The sequence below is a fragment of the Pelophylax lessonae genome (genome assembly GCF_965119305.1).
Source record: "Pelophylax lessonae genome assembly, chromosome: 4".
NCBI classification, from domain to species: Eukaryota; Metazoa; Chordata; class Amphibia; order Anura; family Ranidae; genus Pelophylax; species Pelophylax lessonae.
Window position 1 is genome coordinate 655,780,759 of NC_138771.1, and position 17,543 is coordinate 655,798,301.

At 44.7% G+C, this 17,543-nt stretch overlaps 1 protein-coding gene across 1 annotated transcript in view; it reads left to right on the plus strand.

Moving 5' to 3' along the window:
• Nucleotides 1-395: 395 nt before the first annotated feature.
• Nucleotides 396-17,543, plus strand: part of LOC309553054 (uncharacterized protein) — a gene marked incomplete at its 3' end in the record, with an annotated part of 310,864 nt that continues 293,716 nt past the window's right edge. The window contains exon 1 of the mRNA XM_082253952.1: nt 396-1,227. Coding sequence (XP_082110078.1) covers nt 454-1,227 — 774 coding nt within the window. The 5' untranslated portion in view covers nt 396-453. The remainder of the gene's footprint in view (nt 1,228-17,543) is intronic.

The following is a 17,543-nucleotide window of genomic DNA, read 5'->3' on the forward strand; positions in this document are numbered from 1 at the left end:
CTGCCTGACCCACTGATTGGCTCCCCCTCTGGCCATCACGCACACCCCACTGTCTATTACACGAAACAACGTACAGGTACATAATTTTACGTAATAGAGCCAACCTGCCACAATAATACTACGGCAGGCGGTCGGCAAGAAGTTAATCTGTGACAGTTTTTATTGGTTTTTGTGTTCCTATTCACTTGTATGGGGAGAAAATCAGTTCTACACGGAAGTTTGTTGACACCGGCCCTAATTTTTTACCAAAGTGACCTCTATTTTCCTGAGACACGCACATTGTTATGGATGATATTCCTCCAATATTGGTGTCCCTCCATATAACGAATCCTATGAATAAAGTAGAAGTCACAGCCCAGCCTCACCCTGTGTAGGAGGAGGTCACCCCTCCCAACTGCATTCTTCCCCGGTGTCAGAGAATTTTACTTTCATTTCTCTCTTCTGCTGTCAGCGATGGCGTCTGCTGATCTGAGAGCTGAGCTGGAATGTTCCGTCTGTCTGAACATTTATACAGATCCTGTAAACCTGAGATGTGGACACAACTTCTGTCGGGTCTGTATTGATCGTGTGCTGGATACACAGGAGGGGTCTGGAGGATATTCCTGTCCTGAATGCAGAGAGAAGTTCCCGGATCGGCCTGCACTGCAGAGGAACATAACACTGCGTAACATAGTGGAGAATTTCCTGTCTGCTCAGCCTGATCAGGAGGAGTCCGGGGTCTTCTGTACTCACTGTGTGGACTCTCCTGTACCTGCTGTTAGATCCTGTCTGCTCTGTGAGGTTTCTCTGTGTGATAAACACCTGAGAGTCCACAAAAAGTCCCCAGAACACGTCTTATGTGACCCCACCTTGTCCATGGAGAGCAGGAAATGCTCCGTCCATAAGAAGATCCTGGAGTATTACTGCACTGAGGATGATACCTGTATCTGTGTGTCCTGCAGTTTGGCTGGAGAACATCGGGGACACCAGGTGGAGATACTGGATGAGGCTTCTGAGAAGAAGAAGGAGACACTGATGAATGTTCTGCAGAAACTTCTGACAAAGAGAGAGGAGACGGAGGAAAGAGTCCAGAGTCTGCAGGAACACAGGAGGAAAGTAGAAGAAAAAGCAGCTGGTGACACCGAGAGAGTCACTGTGCTGTTTAGAAATCTCAGAAGATGTCTGGAAGACCTGGAGAAGAGAATCCTGAGGGAGATCTCCGGGCGGGCAGAGCGGATTTCCATCTCCATCCGGGATCTGGAAATAAAGAAGGAGGAGCTGTCCGGGAAGATGCGTCACATTGAGGAGCTGTGTAACATGACGGATCCACTGACTGTCTTACAGGAATCAGACACAGGTGACTTGTGTGATACTGAGGATGGAGATAATGAGGACAGAGAGAGACATGAGAAGCTCCTCCATGATGGAAGGGGTCTGGATGTGGCTGGGATATCACACACATTACACACATTATCTGATATAATAACAGAGGTAAATGTAGACTTCTATATACAGGGAGCTGCAGACATATTACTGGATGTAAACACAGCCCATAATAATCTACATATATCAGATGACAGGAAAACTGTATCCTGGTCAGATAGAAACCAGAATCGTCCAAAAACACCAGAGAGATTCCAGGATTGGCCTCAGGTGTTGAGCAGTCGGAGTTTCTCCTCAGGGAGACATTACTGGGAAGTGGATGTCGGGGGATCAGATTGGTGGATAATCGGGATGTGTTACCCCAGTATAAATAGGAGAGGAGGACTGCAGTCACTGATTGGATATAATAACAAATCCTGGTGTTTGTACAGGAAAGATGATCAGTATGTGGTGAGACATGACCGTAAAGAGATCCGCTTACCCAGCAATATCTCCAGTAGCAGAGTCAGGAGGATAGATCTGGATTATGAGGCCGGGCGGATCTCCTTTTATGATCTGTGTGACCCGATCCGACCCCTCCACACCTTCACCACCACCTTCACTGAGCCCCTCCATGCTGGGATATGGGTATATAAAGGTTTTGTAAAGATGTGTGGGGGGATGAGAAAGGGAAGGAAGCCTGAGCACTCAGTCGGTGGAATACAATGAGGTTAGCACTGGAGTGGAGAGATTTTGGCACATCACATTACTTGGATAAAGAATTGTTTTGGCATCACTAATGAACTTTCATTCATATGTATTCATACTTAAAGGGATATACACTTATTTCTTGCACTGAGTTTTAATGCAATTGTTTTCAATTTTTATTTCTACTATGATGATTGCAATTTTATACTAATTTGGTTGTTTTAAAGAGATAGAGCACCTATTATATGTTAATGGTCCTGCCGGGTTTTCAATAATAAATATATTTATATAAAACCTCTTCATCACTGTAACAGATCAACCGGCACCCTGACTAGGTACCTCCGTTGACAGATGCTCCTAGTGCTTCCCGAGGGCTCCAAGCACTCCACCAGACACCATAACCACCTCAGACTCTATGAACTGCCGCAGCTTGGTTGGGGTCTCGCCGTCTACTACCCACCCTGGACCTACGACAAGGCTCCAGGTTCCAGTGGGTGAACCTCTCTTTCACCAGAGAGTGAAGCAGGAACAAGCTCTTACAAGAGCTTAGTGATTATTAAAGGGAGTATGAAGAGCATAGCAATCCCTTGTAGCAGCTTCCCCCAATAGGAGACACTCTAGATTGAGGGTGAAGTCAAACTCAAACTGTTTATTCAAACACATGCACAAAGAGATATACACTGTGGGATAATCCCCCTCCCCCTTAGCAGCCAACCCACATACACATATACATCCTATAATAAGTTTATCTTAAGGCAGACAGAACAATAGAACAATGGAATACAGGCACTTACCAATAACAAACCCCACCCCATCTCACTATTAAGGGTCTATGAAACATTCCTGCAATATTTTAGCAATCTGAAAAGTCAAACAATTCATCTTCATACATTTCCTGAGAGATATTGCTGACAGATATTACTGTCCCATCTGAAGCAATTCAAACCATTAATTATCTGCCTTTCACTCCCAGTGATGGGGAACACCATCACTCCCTCCCAGATCACTGTGATTGGCTGGAATAACTGTATAATTATAGTTAGAGATGGGGATGCACCGATACGGATTATTTTCACTAGTACTCCTGAAAATGCTCCCAATACCGAAACCGATAATTTGTGGTGTGATTTGTGTCCATAGAAAATAAATGGCTGCAAATCACACTGCAAATAATCCCATGCAATTTGAACAGGAATGTGGTGCAATTCCTATCTGAATCGCATAAGGTTTTCCTAACTGCTCCTGTGTGAACTCAGGCTGAAATCACTATGACAGGCCTGGGTATACACAGGAACGGTGCGTGAAACCGCATGCAACTTTGACAGGAATCGCACTGCATCCCTGTTTAAATCACATGCAATGTTTTGCAGTGCGATTTGCACCCATTTATTTTCTTTGGACACAAAGTGCAAAGCAAAGTAACAGTACTCAGACTCACCGATAAAAAACAGCATTGCTGCATCCCTAGCGAGGTGGATGCGATCTATCTATCTTATTATAACTAAAGTCACATCTTTTTATAGTTTTGGATAGAGTGGAGAGGGATTAGAGCCCCTGTCAGGTTTTTATTGCGGTCTCCATCCCATTTAGAGAGAGCCCCCCTCTCTATTTGTCCTGGTGAATGTTATCACCCAAAGTGAAAGAAGTGAAAGAAAATCCTAAATTCCTGAGTTGTTACCAGAACTGGAATAGAGAGGAAAACTTCCAATGGGGACACTGGTTTTGGTGAAAACCAGGGATTGGAGGGATTTCCTGTCACTTCCTGTTTTGGCTATTGGAGAGGAAGTGAAGGGAAGTCTCCCCCCAATGGAAAACCGAGGTAATAAAATACTTATAGGGGTTATATCCTTCCCTTACTCTAAAAAAAAAAAAAATTTGCCTATAGTTCTATTTGAATTTTCCAAACTGGAAATTACTATGGTATATCAGCAATTTCCCTTCCCCCACCCTTCCCCCTATGTTCTGCCCCTCCTCCTGATGGCGGCGTTATGTGCAGCCATGATCAGACACAGAGGGTGGAGATGATCCATCAGTACAGAGAATGCAGTGCGGTCATTGTGATGGGATAGGATGTGGTCACCTCTACATCTAGGAGAGGTCACATGACCCCATCTGGGGGGAGGGGACTGGGAAGGACAGAAGTGAGGTCTGGTAGATGGTGGGGGGTGATGAGCTCCGTCTGTACTGGGAGGACTCATGGAGATCGGGGGAGGGGAGAGGATCTGCAGAGGGGTGAAGGATGACAATAGAGCAGGTTGGGGGGCAGAGGAAGAGGAGCGGTATAACCCGGTGTGTGTCTGTACAGAGCAGCATAGAGCTCTCACCTTTCCCAGGATGTAGAGGACATAAAAAGGAGACACATACTGCTAATATATCATTACACACTAACCTGTCTGCACCCTACACAATTGTATTATAGGGGACATGTAGGGAGGAAGTATAGCAGTAAACCTTGGGAACGACTTCTTCAAAAAATACTAGTTTTCTGGCTGCCATACTGATCCAATGGTTTCCATACTATATAGGTAATTGACCCAGAACAAGTATTCAGATTGGTAGTTTTGAATGAACCTTAGATCTGCATGACTGTTCCAGATCAATGTCTCAAAGTACTGAGACAATACCAGAGACAGCCAGACAAACAGAATTTTCAGAAGGGTTGCAGCATTGTCTTCTGCATAGTTCCCTCATTACAGGTTTCCTTTAAAGTCTCAGCCTAGGAGTCTTTTGTATTTTTTTTTATTTTCATTTCACTGAAATACAAAATGCTTAAAAGGAACAATAATGTGTTTCAGGTCGCTTTTAAAAAAAGTTTTTGGGAATATTTACTCATTTATAAATAATCTTTTGTTTTCACTTTTTCTATAACTTATATTCTGGTAAAAATATATCCATTGATGACAGGGCGCTTCCATGACACGGTGTCACTGGAAATTCTGGGCTTCCCTATCAGACAGACCAGCAGCATCTGCTCACTTTTGAGTTGTCTCTCTCTCATTGATCCTCAACACAAATCTGTATAAACTAGAGGCAGGGAGGTGGGCGTGTCCTTCCTCTGACTCATCCAGCTGTGTGTGGCCTGAATAGCAGGAGATCAAATTACAGACTTCACAGCACATAAGTCAATAACTGGAGGAGTGCTGAAGAACTGACCCAATAGCACCACCTGCTGCCTCCACTTGGAAAATGTGAAATATTCATAAACAATATTTTATAGGTACCTGGGATTAAAATAATGTTTTATATTGTCTATCTAGACCTGAACATAACCATTGTATAATGAAAAGGTTCAGGAACAGAATTCATTCACCAACTCCAAGGAAGGAACAACCACACCTCTAATCTATACAACTAAGTTCCATTGGGAGGAAACCCATCAGAGGGAGGAGTTTGTACAGTTGGTGTTGTATCAATAAAGTTGATTGTCAGTTCAGAAATCTGAGTGTGGATATTGCTTTTTGGAATTGGTGAATATTTGGCTTTGATGAGCCCAAAGATCCACCCACCATATCCCCAGTCCTGATTTCATGATATAAAGGAAAGTATAACGGTTTATGGTTCTATAATAAAACATTTTAATTATTTTTAATTGGATCCATTTATTTGTTTTAATTTGTTTTAAAAATGTAAAAGGCGCATCCATGACACACACACACTTTTTTGGGGGGGATCTCCAGACTGCACAACTAGATTGACTAGACCCAGTTTGCCATCCAAGTGCTGTTATGCCCATCCTCCGGTGTCTTTTTAAAGAGAGAGCGTGGCATGATGACATTGTTGCACCCATCCAGAGATTGATGGTACAAATGAAACCTTCAGTCCCCTCCCCCTATTACCAATGAATAGATTGCCACCTCTGCCAAAACTTCCATCACCGACACAGCCTGTTCTACAACCTGCTGCCACCATTGTGTCATCCTGATACCACATACAGTATCTCAAAAAAGTAAGTACACCCCTCACATTTTTGTAAATATTTAATTATATCTTTTCATGTGACAACACTAAAGAAATTACACTTTGGGTGTGATTTACTAAAACTGGAGAGTGCATTTCTGCATAGAAACCAATCAGCTTCCAAGTTTTCTTGTCAAAGCTTAATTGAACGATTTGAGGTTAGAATCTGATTGGCTACCATGCACAGCTGCACTAGATTTTGCACTCTCTAGTTTTCGTAAATCAACCCCTTTGCTACAATGTAAAGTAGTGAGTGTACAGCTTGTATAACAGTGTACATTTGCTGTCCCCGCAAAATAACTCAACACACAGCCATTAATGTCTAAACCGCTGGCAACAAAAGTGAGTACACCCACAAGTGACAATGTCCAAATTGGGCCCAAAGTGTCAATATTTTGTGTGGCCACCAATATTTTCCAGCACTGCCTTAACCCTCTTGGGCATGGAGTTCACCAGAGCTTCACAGGTTGCCACTGGAGTGGATAGGAGCAGAGTCCTCCAGCAGTGCAGAGTATTTCAGGAGAGGAGAGTTATAGAGGAAGGAGCAGAGTCCTCCAGCAGTGCAGAGTATTTCAGGAGAGGAGAGTTATAGAGGAAGGAGCAGAGTCCTCCAGCAGTGCAGAGTATTTCAGGAGAGGAGAGTTATAGAGGAAGGAGAAGAGCTTAAGATAAAAATCCACTCACATTAAAAGGGGACAAAACCTGAGCAGAAGGGATAAGAAGTCACCCAGAGCCGGCCCCCATCTCCCTCAGTGTTCTCATCTCCTCCCACACCACTTTCTAGTCTTTTATTGAAAAGAATCAAGCAACAAATTCTATACAAATGTAAAAAACAAAACCATATGCAACGGATCATCTGGCACCCCGACTGGGTACCTCAGTTGACGGATGCTCCTAGTGCTTCCCGAGGGCTCCAAGCACTCCACCAGAAACCATAACCACCTCAGACCCTATGAACCGCCGCAGCTTGGTTGGAGTCTCGCTGTCTCCTACCCACCCTGGACCTACGACAAGGCTCCAGGTTCCAGTGGGTGAACCTCTTTCCCCAGAGATGAAGCAGGAACAGGAGAAGGAACAAGCTCTTACAAGAGCTTAGTGATTATTCAAGGGAGTATGAAGAGCATAGCAATCCCTTGTTGCAGATTCCCCTAAAAGGAGACAGGACTCTAGATTGAGGGTGAAGTAGAACTCTTTATTGAACAGTCACACAGAATTTATATATACTTGAGAAGTATGTCAGTCACTACATGAACATTGACCCAAATATTTACCCAAAACATTACACAATGGTTAGATAACGAGGTACAGCTGACCCATATAGACAAGGTTATCATTGGCATGCTAATTATCTCAGTGCACTTAAACCAGCTGGGATGACAAGACTGCCCAGCAACAAAGCTAAAACAAAATACAAAATTACACATTCTCTCAATGCACAAACAATAGGGGAAATGTGTCTCTGACATTGAAGGACATGGAATATACATCTAGGTGTCACAGACTCCATGGCAACAGGCCACAGCTCTCACAGTGTAAAGTGGGATTAAATCTTCATACTTCTTGAGAGATATTGCTGACAAATATTACTGTCTAACTTGAAGCAATTCAAACCATTAAGTATCTGTCTTTCACTACCATTGACGGTGGGTACCGTCACACCATAGTACAATACTCCAACAGAAAACCAAGGAATTCACATCCATGTTCAGAATATATACAATATATACATAGTCCAATACCAAAAGTTTTTTGAAAACTATTTACATAAAGCATCAGAGAGGATCTAAGAGGCACAACCCATCACCTATATACGCAGCCATTTATCAAAAATTAAGAATAAAGAAAAAAATCTTGGGTGATAAGAGACAGAAAGCCACACCCGGGAAAGAGACTCCGGGCAGGCAGGGAGGCCTGAATCCCCTCCACACATTCAACCAAGCCCCCTGACCCCACTTGTCTCTCTCAAACACCCGAATCTTCCCCACCTCATGCAGAATGTCACACACCACCACCTGAACAGGAAGGATTTTATGCCGAGTGGTGACCTGACACCATGCGTTCCAGGTGAAATACCAGACAACTAGGCTAACTAAAAAAAGTGTATCCAAACAAAAGACCCCACCAGTATTGAATGCTCCATACACCCACTCAGCATAACCCTGCCTGGAGAGGAAAGGAACACAGAGGGCCCTGCCCCACCTGTTTGTATACCTCTATGTTAAAAGGGCAGCAAAGCAGGAAATGGTCCCTAGTCTCCTCCTAACCTGCACATGCCTTCCAAGGACAAACACGATCCATCTCACTGCGGTATTTCAAAATGCCCCGAACATAGAGCCTCCCGTGGAAGCACAACCAGGCCAGATCCCTAAATTTATGAGGAACTCTTGCCAAATTAATCAGTCTTAACCCTTCCTTCAAAATTGGGCCTGGGCAATCCCTTAAGGCCAGTGGGTCATGAAAGACTTCGCTTAAGACTCGGCTCATAAGGACTTTCCTCAGAGTGGATCTGAGATCTTCAGCCAACAATCGTAACTGCCACAGCAACTTCAGGCACAGAGCGACATAGGCTGAAAGCTGACCACGATGACCCGAGATTGTTCACTTGGCCACCTGCTTACAAAAGTCATAGAAAAGGTCTAAACCAAGATCTAAACATGCCTGCCCATCCAGGAGGTTCCAATGCAAGCGTTTTACCAATGTTAAACATGAGAAATAGCAGTGAAAAGAACTGGGTTGACCATACCTAAGCCACCCTCCCTCTTGGATAGATACTGTAGGTGACATTCCTTTTGATGAGGTTCAGTCTGTTCCTCCACAGCATCCGGAAGAACACACTATAGATCCTATCCTATAGAGACACTGGCAAGATGCAGACAATGTCGACATACAAGAAGATCGGTATAAGGTAAGTCTTAATTAGATCAGTCCTTTCCCTTAGGGATAACTTCCATCTCTTCCAGCTGACCATCTTAGTATTGGCAACTTCCAGCCTGCCTTCCCAGTTTTTGAGACCATAATCCCTGGGTCCAAATTCAATGCCTAGTAACTTTTTTTCCTGGGGCACTGGAAAGGTGTCCGGGAGATCAAAACCCTCACCTTCCTTTCCCATCCAGAAAACTTCACTCTTTTCTGATTGATCTTGGAGCCTGATGCACAGGGTACCATGATGTCAGAGAGATAACCCCCTCTGCTTCATCTGTCCCAGTGGCAATTACTGACACATCATCCGCATAGGTACCAACCCTCAAAGGCGGCTCACCCAGGACTACCACTGGTACCCCACACAACATGCTGCTCTCTAGCCTCCTGATGAGGGGGTCGATTGCAAACACATAAAGCAGGGGAGTCAGGGGACAACCCTGGCGCACCCCAGAGCCAACCTCAGAGGACTGTCCAACCCAACCATTAACAAGAGAGAGCTTCTGCCCCCTTATACAAGACTTTTAACCAATCGACAAAACCACCCGGCATACCGTACTTGCTAAGGAGCAACCACAAGTACTCATGGTTGACACGATTGAAAGCCTTTGCCTGATCCAATGCCAGTAAATACTTTTCCCAGCCTGCAGCCCTGTCGAGACACCCTTCATCCTCTCGAGACAAGAATATCCAGCTTCCTCCTCAAAGGTTGGTAGGTCATGTATCTATCAAACTGCTTTTTATTGGCTAGGCCCCTGAAGAATCCAGCAATCCTCTTTTTGATCAGCTCCCACCAATCAGCCTTGCTGCTACAAAAGTCCAGGAAGGTATCTGTGCCTGAAAGAATTCCTCAAAGGATTGTTAACGTGTTCTTCCTCAAGGAGAGTCGAATTTAATCTCCAGATGCCCTTGCCCCTCTGAGGGAAGTCTGCATTCAAGTACACAGATAGCATACAGTGAACTCCACTGCCTGCACCACTGGAGGTGAGAAAGCAGAGGCCTCCTTCAAAAAAAAAATCTATCTATCCTACTTTGACTACTAGATAAATATATATATGTAGCGCTGATCATAAATAAAAAGTCCATAAAGAAGTAACCAAAGATCCTCGTGGAACAGTGTAAACACGGCAATTAATACTGAGTGGAAGGGTGCAACAGATCCGTAAGTTTACCATGGCTAATGCTTAAATGCATGTGTTTTTCATCTATCTGATAAGCGTATTTTGGCAGCTCACTTGGTGGCGGATCTGTTGCACCCTTCAACTCAGTATTGATTGCTGTGTTTACACTGTTCCACGAGGATCTCTGGTTACTTATTTATGGACTATTTATGGACTTTTTATTTATGATTAGCGCTACATATATATATTTATCTTGCTTTTATATCCATCAGTGTATGACTAGTGTAGCTGCTATATGATAATTTATGGTATTTTATGCATATAAGTTTGGAATCATTACTCAGCGCAGTTATTTATATTTTTTTTCTGCTCTGACTACTACCTCGATGAAAGGTGAACCCTGTGTCATCCGGAAGGTGCTTAATGTGCACATAAACAAGACCAGCATCCCTAACCATACTATTTAAAAAAGCGCTACCATATCCCAGCTTGTCTTTAAAGTCCTTCCTGTCCTTGGATCTAGTCACAGTATTAAAGTCATCTCCAAAAACCACTTGCCGGGATGTAACAAGAAATGGCTTGATGCTTATAAAAAGGCATTTCCTGTCCCACTTTGTGTGCTACAAATAAACTTTAATTAGGCGCAGGTCCTGCACTCCCACAAAGACGTCTAAGACCATACATCTCCCAATCTTCACCTCAATAATCCGCCGGACAGTTACCATGCTGGTTTTTAACAACACCGCCATAAGGCTCGGCCGCAGCAGCCAAGTAAAATGGACCATACCTCCACTCTCTCTCTAAAAAATTAAATTTCAGCATCTGATTGGCTGAACAAAAAGAAGTCCATAGAACAAGCACTTACTGACTTATTGCTGACGAGATTTATTGTCACCACTTTTAATGGAGCAGGAACCGCCATTTGAGTTATTGGGTGGATTGCTTCTTAGCTCCCCTCTGCTGTTCATCACCAGAAGCCTCTCTATTTCTTGAGGCCTCCTCCAACTCCATTTCAGAATCTGAACTTTGCTCTGAAGAAGCCCCAGATGAGGAAATAACCAAAGTAGAAGGCCTATAACAGTTGGAAACAGGCACTGGGGCTTCCTGTACCTGTTCCGTCCTCACCGCCTGTCTCTTCTGCCTCACAAACTTCCTTCTCTCCTTCAGGTACTGCAGGTCAGACTCTGAGATGTTTTCATCTCTTCCTTTTTTTTTAAGTCTTCACAGAGGACTTCTTTACAGAAGAAGCAGAAGCACCCTTTTTGGTACCCTCTACCACTTTTGGTGGCGAGGGGCTTCCTTTAAGTCAGACATAGGAGGGGAAGACTCATGAGGGATAATTGACTCAGACTTGGAAGGTTCTGACACAAGAAGAAAGGGTACAGTAGGCTGGGGGACACAGAGACAGACACAGAAGGAATACTTAGACACAGTAGGGGTGGCCACAGGAACTGGGCAGGGATCCTGAACAGGACCAGGGGAGTCAGTCCCCACAGAGGAGGATGGTACACCAGGGGCCTTATCCTCCAACCTGTCCATCTTCAACAGTTCATCTATTATCTATTTCTCCATATTGTGCCAGGCCTCAGGACATTGGCTGTGGGGGGTGCACAGATTGCACCTTATCATCCGGGTGCAGTGCTTGGCCACATGACCCTGTCCCAACACACTGAAAATATTAATGCTGAACAGGAGGAGCTAAAATGCCCCTTTTCTCCACAGTGGTGACACAGCTTTGGCTGACCAAGATAGAAAAGAGTCATCCTATCCCTCCCTATGAAAGCCGAGGAGGGCAGGTGACGGACAACATTCCCATCTCTGGCCAACCTGACCATTACCGACTAACCCCCAGTCCATATACCAAATTCATCAATTATTTTATCTGGCCTTGTCAAAACCTCACCATAATTCTTTAAGCAGACCTCTAAGTCTCAAGCAGGAATACTCTCATTAGTGAGGATGATAGTTATCTTTTTTACAGTTGACCTTTGTGAAACAGCAACTGGTGCAAGATCTTCCCATTCGGGTCTTGACCTGCACACAGCCTCATATCGTTCCCAGAACAAGTCAAGACCCTCTGGCTTGGCAAAGCTACGTGTATTAGGGCATAGAGGTCTTTTGCCCCAAAACCCATCTCCAAAATGATGTCTACCACCTCACACCGTGCTGGAGGGATTGCACCACCTTCCCATTTAAGAATGACTACATTACGCCTTGGACCCCCAGCAGAAGCCAGAGACCCAAGACCAGATCCAGGGGTGCTCAAAGTGGCAGCTTGTGGTGGAAAAGGCTGTAGTCCTGGCCTAATAATATTGCCAGGAGCACAGTGTAGCACCTGAGCAAATGTAGGCTTATCAGGGCCAAGGCCCCACACTGAGGTAACTTTAGCCTGTATATTACTACTATTATTATTATTATTATTATTAACTGCTTGGGTTGAGCCAGCAGGATTGTCCATTACACACATATTGGTGGGATGGTCCATCACACCTGTGCTGCAACAATTGCTATCAGACACACAAACATCAGGTATAGTCACAGTTTCTGCTCCAGTACCACATGTCACCTGATGCTGTGCTGTGGAGACCTGCTCAGCAGCTGTGAATGGACAAACAGCTTTGGGCACAGCAAAAGGAGGGTTAATGGGTTCTGCTGGCACTTGTAGTCCCTCAGCTGAAATGTCATTTTTTTAAATGCAATTTTTCCTGAGGGGAAACATCAGCAGGCAAAGTATTGCTGGATATAGAGTTACCAGCCTGTGTGTCATTGGGCAAACCCTCAGCATTAGTCATAGTGCTAAATGGCACAAATATAGTTTTATCCATTACTTGGGGTTTGATAGGCTTTACCTTATCAGGCACATTGTCAAGTAAGTTCTCCTCACCATCAAACACCAGCTGATACCCCCGCATTGGAGATTCCATTGCCTGGATCACCCTCAGCATGCCTCCTGAGCCCTCAGAAGGCAATGGGCTGCTTGCCTCACCCTGAGGTGGCAAGGGGTCAAAACTGGGGGTCTCCTCCTCCACCTCCATCTTTGCCATCCTTGTAAATCCCCGGTCATTACAAAACTTCTCAGTGAAAGGCCCATCTCTGCCTTCCATCATGGCCACAGAAGTTTCCTGGTGTTCCACCCGTACTTTAGCCAATTGGATTTCTGAATCCATGAATCCACGGTTCCAGCTATACAAGCCCTGACGCTGCTTTTGCAGACGTTTCAACTCTGCTCAGAGTTTGTAGAGCTGGTCTCTCCCTATTCAGGACCTTAATCCCATCCACCACTCACTCCCGAATGGACTTGGCCCCCTCATCCTCACCAGGGGCAGAGAGATCACCAGCCATGGCTTGTACAGTAGCAGGCATGTCACCCATCAGCCCAGGGGATGGCTGCGAGCTTCCAGCAGGAGAGGCCCTGCTGGCCGCCATGAATTCCCCAGGAAGGAGCCAGGAGGGCTGGGATAGATTTCACCACACTCCCTTCTCACACAGATCACCTGGAGGAGCTTCAGACTCTCAGCAGGAGAAACTCCTCCCTCCTGACACACATGAGCTGCTTGTTGGAGAACTCTGCTCCTTCCTCCCCTGAAATACTCTGCACTGCTGGAAAACTCTGCTCCTTCCTCTAAAACTTTCCTCTCCTGAAATACTCTGCACTGCTGGATGACTCTGCTCCTTCCTCTATAACTCTCCTCTCCTGAAATACTCTGTTCTGCTGGAGGACTCTGCTCCTTCCTCTATGACTCTCTTCTCCTGAAATACTCTGCACTGCTGGAGGACTCTGCTCCCTCCTCTATCTAACTCTCCTCTCCTGAAATACTCTGCACTGCTGGAGGACTCTGCTCCTTCCTCTATCTAACTCTCCTCTCCTGAAATACTCTGCACTGCTGGAGGACTCTGCTCCTTCCTCTATGACTCTCCTCTCCTGAAATACTCTGCACTGCTGGAGGACTCTGCTCCTTCCTCTATCTAACTCTCCTCTACCGTAATACTCTGCACTGCTGGAGGACTCTGCTCCTTCCTCTATCTGACTCTCATCTCCTGAAATACTCTGCACTGCTGGATGACTCTGCTCCTTCCTCTATGACTCTCTTCTCCTGAAATACTCTGCATTGCTGGAGGACTCTGCTCGTTCCTCTATAACTCTCCTCTCCTGAAATACTCTGCACTGCTGGAGGACTCTGCTCCCTCCTCTATCTAACTCTCCTCTCCTGAAATACTCTGCACTGCTGGAGGACTCTGCTCCATCCTCTATCTAACTCTCCTCTCCTGAAATACTCTGCACTGCTGGAGGACTCTGCTCCTTCCTCTATCTAACTCTCCTCTCCTGAAATACTCTGCACTGCTGGATGACTCTGCTCCTTCCTCTATAACTCTCCTCTCCTGAAATACTCTGCACTGCTGGAGGACTCTGCTCCTTCCTCTATCTACCTCTCCTCTCCTGAAATACTCTGCACTGTTGTGAATGCTGAGTTAATCTCTATGTTGGGATGACATACACAATACAGATATATATGAAGGAAGGTCGGACACATTGGAAGAGAAAGTTCATATATTTTAATGAAAAATGTTGCTTTCAGTTACAAGAATGCGGTCCAGGCACATTGTTAGATTGTACAGATACAACTTGTGTCTGAAGGACAACAGAAAGGTACAGTTCTACTGATCACTGTCAGTGATAAACCGTAAATAGAACATCTTTTAACCCATACTCATTGAAATCTTATGATGATTGGTCCTTTAAAGCATAGCTCCGCCTTTTTATTAAACATGTTCATTTCATTCCGGGTATAAAATTACAGACTTTTATATAGTATTTGTTCCTTCATTTTCTTTTACATTTGTGGAAGCTTTTAAATAATAGATGATGTGCAGTGATACATAGTAACATTGTCCTTTATTGTTCTTTAATTTCTTTCATTGTCGAACAAATGATTGGAAAAAAAAAAAACGCGTTTCAGTGGTCTGAACACTCCTCCTTCAGGGTGGATGTTGTTTGTATTCAGTTTCCAAAAATGATCCCGCAGCAAAAGGTTTTGCCTGTTTCGGATACTGTAGCACCAACATAAACTTCATATAAACTCAGCTTGCTATTTGTGCTTTTGGCGTCCTTATATAAATATACACAAAATTCAAGCCCCGATGAAGAGGGAGCGTTCAGACCCACGAAATGTGTTGGAAGTTTTATTATTTTATTTCATGAATGCTTATTATTTCTTTGGACTCCTTTGTGGCTTAGGGCTCTTCATGCGATCTTTCTCTTTCAGGCAAAAAGAACTTGACAATGGTTCTAACCCTTCCAAACACCATCCAAAACACAAAAAAAAAGAAAACGACTTTGGCTATGTATGTACTTTGAAGTGACCCTGTGAAGAGGTTAAAAAAAAATTTCAAAGGTATTACCCTGTGAAGAAAACAGCTTTAAACGTACCTGTCCATCAACCAGTTTGAAGGAACTTCACTATGTAGTAGAGCTCCCGGTATTATTCTCCTCAACTCCTTAGGTTGGTCCAATAGTGATTTCCCCCATTGACCACTGTGATTCCACCTGCTGACCCCAAGTCATGGCAGGACACAATAGTGATGTAGGTGTCATTGGGATAAACCACAGTAGCCAGCAGGGGACATTTTAATCTTCTCAACTCCTCAGGCTGGTCCTGAGGAGGAAGTCTTCTCAACAACACCTGAGGCTGGTCCAATAGCGATTTCCCCCATTGACTGCTGTGGTTCCTCTTGCTGACCCCTAGTCACTGCAGGACACAATAGTGATGTAGGAATCATTGGGAGAAACCACAGTAGCCACAGGGGACATGTTAATCTTCTCAACTGCTCAGGCTGGTCTTGAGGAGGTAGTCTTATCAGCTCCTCAGGCTGGTCCAATAGCAATTTCCCCCATTGACTGCTGTGGTTCCTCTTGCTGACCCCTAATCACTGCAGGACACAATAGTGACGTAGGAGTCATTGGGAGAAACCACAGTAGCCAGCAGGGGACATGTTAATCTTCTCAACTCCTCAGGCTGGTCCTGAGGAGGAAGTCTTCTCAACACCTCAGGCTGGTCCAATAGCGATTTCCCCCATTGACTGCTGTGGTTCCTCTTGCTGACCCCTAGTCACTACAGGACACAATAGTGATGTAGGAATCATTGGGAGAAACCACAGTAGCCAGCAGGGATCATGTTATTCTACACGGGGAAAAATTTGTATTAAGAATATACAGTAACGTGGGATGGTGCCAACGAGTGTATATGGGTAAGAATATAGAGCTATCTGCCACGTTCCATATACTATATTGGAATTGAATTCTAGGACAAAATGGACTTTATAGGCACAAATATAACATATGGTTAAAAGGAAAATGTATTCATTGTCATACATATAAAAATCCACAATATATATTACAATACATGGCAATGTTCAAATCATTTAGAACATACAATTACCCAGACCTAACAATTACCCAGACCTAACCATAGGTGTCCAAATCAGATGAAGGACTTCCTATGGGAGTCCTTCCTCTACTCTGGACACCTATGGTTAGGTCTGGGTAATTGTATGTTCTAAATGATGTCAATGAATACATTTTCATTTTAACTATATGTTCTATTTGTGCCTATAAAGTCCATTTTGTCCTAGAATTTAATTTCAATATGTTTTTCTACTCACCCAGAAGTGCAGGATTGCATCCATCAGGGAGCTGTGCTACAAAGCAATGTTTCTACAAACTGGCCAACAGACAGGTAAGTATGGAGAATTTTTTTTAACAGAGGCAGAGGAGGACTGGGCAAGGGGGGAGGGGGGCCCCCCCGGGCTGCTCCGATTCCTCCCGTAAAAAGGCTGCACCGCTTCTGCCACAGACATGCCTAAAGGATTCATGGTGAAGAGAAGAAAAGAGTACCCACTGCTGACAGACTGAGTGCAGGATGAAGACAAGGACAGAGCGCAGGGATCCCCCCTCCCCAGCATGGATGGTGTAAACTGTGTCTGAGCAGAGGCCGGTTCCATGCCCCACTGGAGACTCTCCTCTCCCAGACAGGCCTAACCGAGCTGTTCAAGCTCCCCCCAACTGCCCCCTGCTGGCCAGGTTGGGAACCCGCATTTGGCTGGTGAGTAGAGAGTACCTTGAGCGAAGGTTTAGCCTGGAATGGGGGTCAGGAGGAAGCCGGGAAGAGGGAAGGGGCCAAGTGGCTGCACCATGGGCCTCTTGTTTGTACTTGCCCCTGGGCCGAAAGTTGCCAGTCAGCCCCTGAACACAGGGTACTAACTTTTTCTATACCCCTGGCAGAGTCACTTTAACATTCTATTTGTTGCTGTGTGGTAACTGTAGACAAATGGGTATAAAGACAACTGTAGTCAGCAATAGACACACACCCCTCCTATCACATTTCTCATTGAGAACAATTAGACACTTCTAAAGCTTCATGGAGCAAAAATGATCACAAATACTATTTAAAAGTTTGTTGATTTTGCAGCCCGGCCTTATATTATGATTATATTCAGGAA